At 49.9% G+C, this 9,672-nt stretch overlaps 1 protein-coding gene across 1 annotated transcript; it reads right to left on the bottom strand.

The window, feature by feature from the left end:
* Positions 1–613: 613 nt before the first annotated feature.
* Positions 614–8,646, bottom strand: LOC110517755 (synaptotagmin-4). The gene is given in 10 exon segments (XM_036987254.1): positions 614–1,918; positions 2,607–2,727; positions 5,603–5,734; positions 5,737–5,922; positions 5,925–5,948; positions 5,950–6,171; positions 6,174–6,448; positions 6,451–6,576; positions 6,579–6,596; positions 8,291–8,646. Coding segments are annotated over 10 exon segments (1,476 nt in total). The 5' UTR covers positions 8,325–8,646; the 3' UTR covers positions 614–1,580.
* Positions 8,647–9,672: the final 1,026 nt, after the last annotated feature.

The raw sequence follows: 9,672 nt of genomic DNA, 5'->3' as shown, positions 1-9,672 counted from the left end.
TGTGAGAGAGAGGGGGGGGTGAGAAAGAGAGAGAGAGGGGGGGTGAGAAAGAGAGAGAGGGGGGGGGTGTGAGAGAGAGGGGGGGGGTGAGAAAGAGAGAGAGAGGGGGGGGTGAGAAAGAGAGAGAGGGGGGGTGTGAGAGAGAGGGGGGGGGTGAGAAAGAGAGAGAGGGGGGGGTGAGAAAGAGAGAGAGAGGGGTGGGGTGGAAAATAACAAGTATGGGAGCTGTGCCAACTCCACCACTGTGCACTTAGCTGATATTACATTATACAGTGCCATGACATCATCTGAGAGTAGCTCTCTTCTGACTGATTACATCATCCTCTCAGAGACGGAGGGAAGGAGCGATGAACAACTCCAAGATGTTCTGAGGACAGGCCAGTGGAATGTAAGGGAATCTTGATTAGATTCTATAGAACGTTCAGTGGATTCTGGAACATTCATTACATTTCAGAACGTTCATTAGATTCCAAAACGTTGGATTATTCTGCTCAGGAACACTAGGAGCTGAAGTTCAGGGTGTATGATTTGTGTACAGGACGTTAAAACCTGTGTTTATTTGAAGGATGTGTGTGTGTGAAGTGTTGAAATAAAACACACACAGACGCTTGAGCTGTTTTTCTCAGAACATGTTTTATAGTAAGGTACATTTCAGGCTGACTTTGTGCTCACAGTAAAGAAGACAGAATACACACTGCCTCTCATCCCCTCTGACCTAAACGCACACACACACACACACACACACACACACAGACACACACACACACACACGCATGCTCACGCACGCACACACGCACGCACGCACGCACACACACACACACACGCACACATACACACACACACACACACGCATGCTCACGCACGCACACACGCACGCACGCACGCACGCACACACACACACACACGCACACACACACACACACACACACATGCACAATGTCCTTTATGCGCTCCAAGCTTCCTTCTTGTCACCTCATTTAGGATTTTCTCGCCCCTCTGATGCAATGATATGAAATACCACTTTTACTTACAAAACATAGTCAGGAACTCAACCAGAAGAGTACAAAAACCAACTGATAAATAAATAAAACATTTGATAAATAATAGATAGCATCTTTAGAAAATAAAGGGTTGAAAATCCACGTCTTTATACAGCAGTAGTAATATTAACAGGTTTAGTTATTTTGTTTCCATCTTACAACGGAGTAATATTTATAGTAGCAGAAGAAGAAGAAGAGCGTTAGCGACAGTTACTGGGACGTTCTGCACTGCACACGGTTGCCCGTGACGATCGGTTGTTGTTGCCATGGAGATTTAATTACCGGGGGTTTTGGAATCGTAGACGGACGATCGGGTTCCTCGGTCACCAAACCCTAATGACTTCTACGATCAATAAATTGACTGAATGACTGACTGATTAATGACATCACTTAGAATGGACCCCCCCCCCCCCCCCCCCCCAAACCCATACCCCCTTTCACTTAGCAACAGTTCCTTGGGCGTTGGTTGGTTAATCTGCCGGTTTCTAGGCAACGCCTGGTTTCTAGGCAATGCCCTTACGCCATCACAACCCTAAAACCCTAGTCCTCGGACAGGGCGTGCCACTTGGCGATCTGCCGGCGCGGGTGGTCGCAGATCTCCCTCCAGTGCTCTCCAGGGGTGCCGGGGGCGGCGTTACCCAGGACCAGGCGCCCCAGGACGGGGTTGGGCGAGCGGGTGGAGTCCCCCCTCCTGGTTGATGGAGACTCAGAGTCCATTAGGAGGAGCTCCACGCTGGTTTCCCTCAGCCTCTCCTGGGAGGACACGTCAAACACAAACAGCTGGTTGAACACAGGGTTGGGGGAACACTTCTTCACATGGCTCTTCTTCTTACTGACACGCTTCTTCCCCTGGAACAGGTTGACTTTCACATACGGCTCTGGAGGGAGGAAGGGAGGAGGGAGGGGGGGAGGGGGGAGGAGGGGGGGGGAGGAGGGATGGGGGGGGAGGCAGGGAGGAGGGGGAGGGGGAGGGGGGGAGGCAGGGAGGAGGGGGAGGGGGAGGGGGGAGGGGGGAAGGGAGGGAGGGAGGGTGGGAGAAAGGGAGGGAGGAGGCAGGAGGGAGGAGGGAGGGAGGCAGGGAGGGGGGGAAGGAAGGGAGGGAGGAGGGGGGGAGGGAGGAGGGAGGGGAGAGAGGGAGGGGGGGAGGGAGGAGGGAGGGGGGGAGAGAGAGAGAATAGAATTCATAGCACATTATTCTAGCCAAGGATCAATAGAGAGATCGATATAGAGGAGATGATAGAGAGTGTGTGTGTCTCTGTGTTTGTGTGGTATATTACAAGGAGATCAAACTAGCTCCGTCTTGTCTCTGTGTCATTACGACCTGTATGAAGAGTAGTGTGTCTGTCCCAGGTGATATCCTACTCTCTAGTGTACCAGCTCTGACCCGGACTCATAGGGCACTATGTAGGAAACACCATTCATCATATTAGTCCTTTTGAAAAGGACCTGTGTGAGTCACATCTGACAGAATAATACTCTGTGTGTGTGTGTGTGTGTGTGTGTGTGTGTGTGTGTGTGTGTGTGTGTGTGTGTGTGTGTGTGTGTGTGTGTGTGTGTGTGTGTTACCTGAGGTTGTGTGGTTATCGGTCTTGAGCAGGTGGCGAGCCTTCAACACCACCACTGTTAGAGTACTGGTGGTGGACTGGTAACACAGAGACAACAGCAGCTCCCCTCGACCAGCACCCCTCTATACACAGACAGGGAGGGAGGAGGCAGAGAGGGAGGGAGAGGAGAGATGGAGGGAGAGGAGAGAGGGAGAGAGAGGAGAGAGGAGGGAGGGAGGGAGGGAGGGAGGGAGGGAGGGAGGGAGGGAGGGAGGGAGGGAGGGAGGGAGGAGGGAGGGAGGGAGAGGAGAGAGGGAGGGAGAGGAGAGAGGGAGAGAGAGGAGAGAGGAGGGAGGGAGGGAGGGAGGGAGGGAGGGAGGGAGGGAGGGAGGGAGGGAGGGAGGGAGGGGAGAGAGGGAGGGAGGGAGGGAGGGAGAGAGAGAGAGGGAGAGGAGAGAGCGAGGGAGAGGAGAGAGGGAGAGAGAGGAGAGAGGAGGGAGGGAGGGAGGGAGGGAGGAGGGAGGGAGAGGAGAGAGGGAGAGGAGAGAGGGAGGGAGGAGGGAGGGAAGAAGGCAGAGAGGGAGGGAGAGGAGAGAGGGAGGGAGGGAGGGAGGGAGGAGGCAGAGAAGGAGGGAGAGGAGAGAGGGAGGGAGAGGAGAGAGGGAGGGAGGGAGGAGGCAGAGAGTGGAGGGAGGAGGCAGAGAGGGAGGGAGGAGGCAGGGAGGGAGAGGAGAGATGGGGTGAGGGATGGAGGAGGAGAGAAGAAGGGAGAGGAGAGAGGGGGTGAGGGAGGAAGGGAGGAGGAGAGAGAGAGAGGGAGAGGAGAGAGGGGTAGAGGGGGTGAGGGAGGTAGGAGGAAGAGGAGAAGGGGAGGGAGGAGAGATGGAGGGAGGAGAGAGAGTGGGAGGGGGGGAAAGAGGTAGAATTAAGAATAAAACGATAAATTAAAAGACATTTACAGATATCTATATATGTGCGTCAACACATAGACTCATCCTCCTGCAACTGGCTCTGTACTTTGTCTTAGCCAGAGATGAGCTGAATTAATTTGCTTGAATGACCACGCACTTTACACACAGCCATTTCCTGGTTCCTCCGCTGTGTGACGAATCCCCAGGGGGCCTCTAGTCAGAGAGAGAGGGGGCGCGATGGCTGCTCCTGCCACACCCTCAACCCACAGTGTAGAACAGTCCACAGTGTAGAACAGTCCACAGTGTAGAACAGGCCACAGTGTAGAACAGCCCACAGTGTAGAACAGCCCACAGTGTAGAACAGCCCACAGAGTATTGATCTGGTGACAGCAGTAGAATACAGACACAGCTGGCCACAGCCCTTTTCTCTCTCTCTCTCCCTCTCTCTCTCTCTCTCTCTCTCTCTCTCTCTCTCTCCTCTCTCTCTCTCTCTCTTCTCCTCTCCTCTCTCTCTCTCCTCTCACTCTCTCTCACTCTCCTCTCTCTCTCTCTCACTCTCTCTCTCACTCTCCATCTATCTCCTCTCTTCCTCCCTCCTCCCCCTCTTTCCACATAGAGATCATACTACAGACAGATTAGAGAATGTGTCCCACACCCACATTAACACTACAGATCCAATACAACAGAGATCTGTTCCATACAAGCCCTGTTTCTCTAATCACAAACACTTACAGAACCACAGCTGTTGTTCTCTCATCTGACATCCACATAGAAGGAGAGAGAATTATAGTCAACATGATTTTTCTCAGTACCTAGCATCACATTTTCATGAGTGAGTTTGCATCTGTCTGTCTATCCATCAATCTCTATCTGTCGTTTGTACACATGAGACGTGAGAGAGAACATTACAACTGAGAGACAAGACGTCATCAGTACATACAAACCCTTTCGTCCTTTCTCAGTTCTCAGAAGAGTAGCAGCAGAGAGGAGCCAACCAGAGGCATAGAAGAGTCTAGAAGCCTGGTACACAACACTACACAGAGACATCTCTCTCTCTCTTTTACTCTCTCTTTCTTTAAACTCTCTCTCTCTTGTACTCTCTCTCTCTTTTACTCTCTCTTTCTTTCTCTCTTTAAACTCTCTCTCTCTCTTTAAACTCTCTCTCTCTCTTTTACTCTCTCTCTCTCTCTAAACTCTCTCTCTCTCTCTAAACTCTCTCTCTCTCTTTAAACTCTCTCTCTCTCTTTTACTCTCTCTCTCTCTCTAAACTCTCTCTCTCTCTCTAAACTCTCTCTCTCTCTTTAAAACTCTCTCTCTCTCTTTTACCTCTCTCTCTCTCTTTTACTCTCTCTCTCTCTTTAAACTCTCTCTCTCTTCTTTAAACTCTCTCTCTCTCTTTTACTCTCTCTCTCTCTTTAAACTCTCTCTCTCTTTTACTCTCTCTTTTACTCTCTCTTTCTTTTCTCTCTTTAAACTCTCTCTCTCTACTACTACTACTACTACTACTACTGCTACTTTCACCAATGTACACATAACATGTGTACAATACAATAGCATAGAATATAGTAGAACATAGCCTACAACTCTCCGTCATAGTACTCCTGTCCTAGACTCCACGCCAATGACAGCACTACACAGAGGATGGGATATCACCATCACACATAGATTGATCTGTTCTAGAATGATATGTTCTAGAATGATCTAGAGATTCTAAAGATACAATGGCTGGTAGAGTGATAAATCTGCTATCTGATCCAACTAAATGACTGTGGTTAGGTCCAGAAATGCCCCCCTATCTATCCCCTATAGGCCTTGGTCAAAAGAAGTGCGCTATAGGAAATAGGGTATAGAATAGGGAATAAGGCCATGAGGCTGCCATGAGCTGCGATTCTACCTGTGTTTTCCATTAGTACTGTGTGCTATTAGACACCTGGAGGATGTATTATTAAAATAGCAGTAGAAACCCTCACTACCCCGAGGACTTCATTCATATTATGATAATGGTAATTATGCCAAGCAGAAACTTGTATTAGACGCTAATGGTATTATGCCAAGCAGAACTTGTTTTATTGAGACCTAATGGAAGAACCAAGTAACTCTCTCTTACCCTGACATTCCTCTTATGATCTCACGGCTCATGAGGACTCATGACACGCCCCTCCGCCAGGTTGATCTCAGCCAATGGGACGAGAGTCTCACCAATGACCTCATCACGGGAGAACCTATCGAAGCTGAGCACCACATGAAGTGGAGGGACAGCTCCTGCACACGGACCAATGGGATCCCGTAGAAACTGAAGGTCTCGTCAAACGCCGGGTCCAGAGTCTTCCTCAGGACGCGAGTCTTGACCCGGTGCTTCTTCTCCGGAAGCAGGGTCAGCTTAATGTAGGGGTCAGAGGTCAGGGACTGCTCGTCGGTCGGGGTCGGGTCAGCCCGTGGGCCTCCTTGATGTGAAACCACGAAGGCCTTCTTCTCTGAGTTGTATTCCAGGGAGAAGTGAAGGGTCCCGAGGCCCACTTCAGGGCCTCCGTCCTGGGGTTTGTCTTGGTCAGCGGCACCCTGGGTGGGGATTGGGGTCTGGCCGGGACGAGGCTATTGGTGTGGTAATGGTTGTGGGGGAGGGACCCCAGGCTGGGTGAACCCTGGGTGGGGGGAGGGAATGTCCAGGTCTGGGGAGAGCTGCGGACCTTGGTGTGGGTCTGGGGGTTGGAATGTGGAAGTTGGTGGTGGAGGTGAGTTACCGAGTTCAGGTCACGTTGTTTCTCCACGGTCCAGTTCAGGTGAAGGGGCGTTCTGCCCCCCTGGGGGGTTCTGGAGCCGGGCGGAGGCGCTTGCGGTTGTTTTTGTTGTTTAGCGTTGTTGCTGTTGGCATTGCAGTTTCCGTTCACGTCGGTCTTGCTTTCATTGGCGGTGGCAGCAAACTTCTTCTTGGCGCTAAGACTCTCGGGGTAATGTCCACGCCTTTGAGCATGTGCACGAACTTGTAGGGTGGTGTCGTCTGTGGCTTGGTGTTTTTACGCTGGCAGCAGATCCAGGCGAAGAGGGAGACGCAGGAGACGAGGCCAAACACACTCACCACGCAACACTCACTGGCACCTCCACTAGAGAGGGAGAGAGAGATGTGGAGAGAGAGAGAGAGGAGAGAGAGAGAGAGAAGAGAGGAGAGAGAAGAGATAGAGAGAGAGAGATAGAAAGAAAGAGAGAAAGAGACAGAGAGACAGAGACAGAGAGAGAGAGAGAGAGACGAGAGAGAGAGAGAGAGAGAGAGATACTTTTGTTAACCACCCCTCCTGTGGATCTATTTGTGTGTGTGTGTGTGTGTGTGTGTGTGTGTGTGTGTGTGTGTGTGTGTGTGTGTGGGGTGTGTGTGTGTGTGTGTGTGTGTGTGGTGTGTGTGTGTGTGTGTTGAATATGCGTAACTTTCCTCTGTCTAACTACTTCTGTAGATGAATGTATTGACAAGCTGAATCAGAAACCCACTGCTTATTACCATAACTAACAGGCTGACTGACTGACGCACTGTCTGAGTCAGAGACAGCATGACAACAGCACAATCTGGGGCTGTGTCCCTAAACGGCATCCTATTCCCTAGATAGTGTCCTATGGGCGCTGGACAAAAGTAGCACAGTACACTATATATGAATAGGGTGCCATTTGGATGTAGTCTGCACAATCTGGGACTCCTACCTGACATGACATAACATGACATAACATGACATAACAAGACATAACATGACATAACATGACATGACATAACATGACAAGACATAACATGACAAGACATAACATGACATAACATGACATGACATGACATAACATGACATAACAGAATAATCAAGGGTCGGGTCAGAGTGTGAACAGAGAAATGGCCTTTTGACATAACTCGGCATTTGATACGTTATAGCGATTTGAGACAAAATTATGAGGTAGCTTATTGATTTATTAACAATTGATGATTATTCATTGCCTCTCATATAATCTCAACTAGCCAATCAGATGAGAGATTGGGGACTGTTTTGTTAGTTAGCAACACAAAACACATAAAGGTTCTTATATTTTATAGGTTATAGGTTCTTATATTTGTGTCAGAACGAAAAACAGGGAAGGCAAACCCCAGTGCCTCACCCTTGTCTTTCAGCTCCACGCACACACACACACACGCACACACACACACACACACACACACACACACACACACACACACAGGCTCTGAGAGTATGTGTCACGTCAAGGCATGCAGCAGTCTTCAGCAGGAATGTACCATGTCTTTACAGGTGAAATAATGAATAATGAACCCCGACATAACGCTTTATTTCAACATATTACTAAATAGCCCACTGCGGTACAATGATGTGTGATAGTTACCATTAGCTCGTAAGAATACTCAAGAGGTAATCTAACTGGTGATTTTTATTCGGTTTTTGCTTCTCATATGTTTTCTTGTATATCTCCATAACATGATATTGCCAATACGATCTCCTGAATAAATAAAGGATCAATCAATTAAACACATCAAATAAGGTGTGCTCGGAGCCCACGTCACAGTGCAGCGGGTGGAGAAACAGATGGAGACGCCGACTGGTGTTGGGTGGAATCACGAGACTCTATCGTCCCCAATGGCACCCTAATTCCCTGTTGACCAGAGCTAGATTGCCTTTTTCAAACGGAGAGCACTAGATAATGTCTAAGGTGCCATTTGGGAGACATGGTGAATATTACAGACAAAAAGAACAGAGACTTTCCGAGTTTTCCCAACCACACTCAAATAAGTCACCAGCTGCCGCCAGCTACTTACCGAACTGTGTTTCTTCCGTTACCATCGGAGCCATGTTCACGCTTGCTCGCGTGCTCTGTCCAAGGTGCTGAAACGGTCCGCGCTTCGGTTTATTCCAGCACACACTCTATAAACCTACGCTACCCTCCAATCCGTCCTCTAGGTATATCTCCTTGACAGCGAATAGCGACAGATTTTTTGATGATGTGACTTAAATGATTTAATCTGTTTGTTTCGGTTTAATAATTCAAACGCAGCTGTTCTTTTCAGCGAGGCAACGGTTGGCAGGCTATTGTCTGTTCTCTTCCCAGCGCGAGTCTCACCCTGCTCGTGTTGTTACTCTTTGCGCTATGAGCATCTCTGAGGATGAACCACCCCTCTCCCTCCTCTCTCTCCCTATCGCCCCCTCCTCCCTCCTCTCCCAAGCACCCCCACCCTCCTGCTGAGTTCACAGCCGCTGACGCAGTTGTGACGGAGGCTGCTGAAATCACTGCCTCGGTGAAACAGCATAACAAGCAACAAGCTCATCAATTTCTATGACTGGCTTACTGACTGACTGTCTGGCTGGCTGACTTACTGACTGACTGGCTGAGTGCCTAACTTACCGACTGGCTGGCTGGGTGGCTTACTGAGTGCCTAACTTACCAACTGGCTGACTGGCTGGCTGACTGGCTGACTGGCTGGCTGGCTGGCTGGCTGGCTAGCTGGCTGGCTGGCTGACTGGCTGACTGGCTGACTGGCTGGCTGGCTGACTGACTCCCTCGCTTATACACTACATGACCAGAAGTATGTGGACACCTGCTCATCAAACATCTCGTTCCAAAATCATGTGGAGTTGGTCCCCCCCTTTGCTGCTATAACAGCCTCCACTCTTCTGGGAAGACTTTCCACTAGATGTTGGAACATTGCTGCAGGGACTTGCTTCCATTCAGCCACAAGAGCATTGGCGAGGTCGGGCATTGACGTTGGGCAATTAGGCCTGGCTCTCAGTTGGCGTTCCAATGAATCCCAAAGGTGTTCGATTGGGTTGAGGTCAGGGCTCTGTGCAGGCCAGTCAAGTTCTTCCACACTGATCTCAACAAACTGTATGGATCTTGCTTTGTGCACAGGGGCATTGTCATGCTGAATAAGGAAAGGGCCTTTCCCAAACTGTTGCTATAAAGTTGGAAGCACAGCATCTTCTATAATGTCATTGTATGGTGTAGCGTTACGATTTCCCTTCACTGGAACTAAGGGACCTAGCCCGAACCATGAAAAACAGCCCCAGACCATTATTCCTCCTCCACCAAACTTTACAGTTAGGACTATGCATTTGGGGAGGTAGCATTCTCCTGGCATCCACCACTAACAAAGACTACATCTCCTCTGCCCAGACCCCCATCCCTAGTGCCTGGCCACACCCC

Source organism: Oncorhynchus mykiss, chromosome 9 (assembly GCF_013265735.2).
Source record: "Oncorhynchus mykiss isolate Arlee chromosome 9, USDA_OmykA_1.1, whole genome shotgun sequence".
In the NCBI taxonomy this organism is placed as follows: Eukaryota; Metazoa; Chordata; class Actinopteri; order Salmoniformes; family Salmonidae; genus Oncorhynchus; species Oncorhynchus mykiss.
This window is presented reverse-complemented; position numbering and strand designations above follow the sequence as displayed.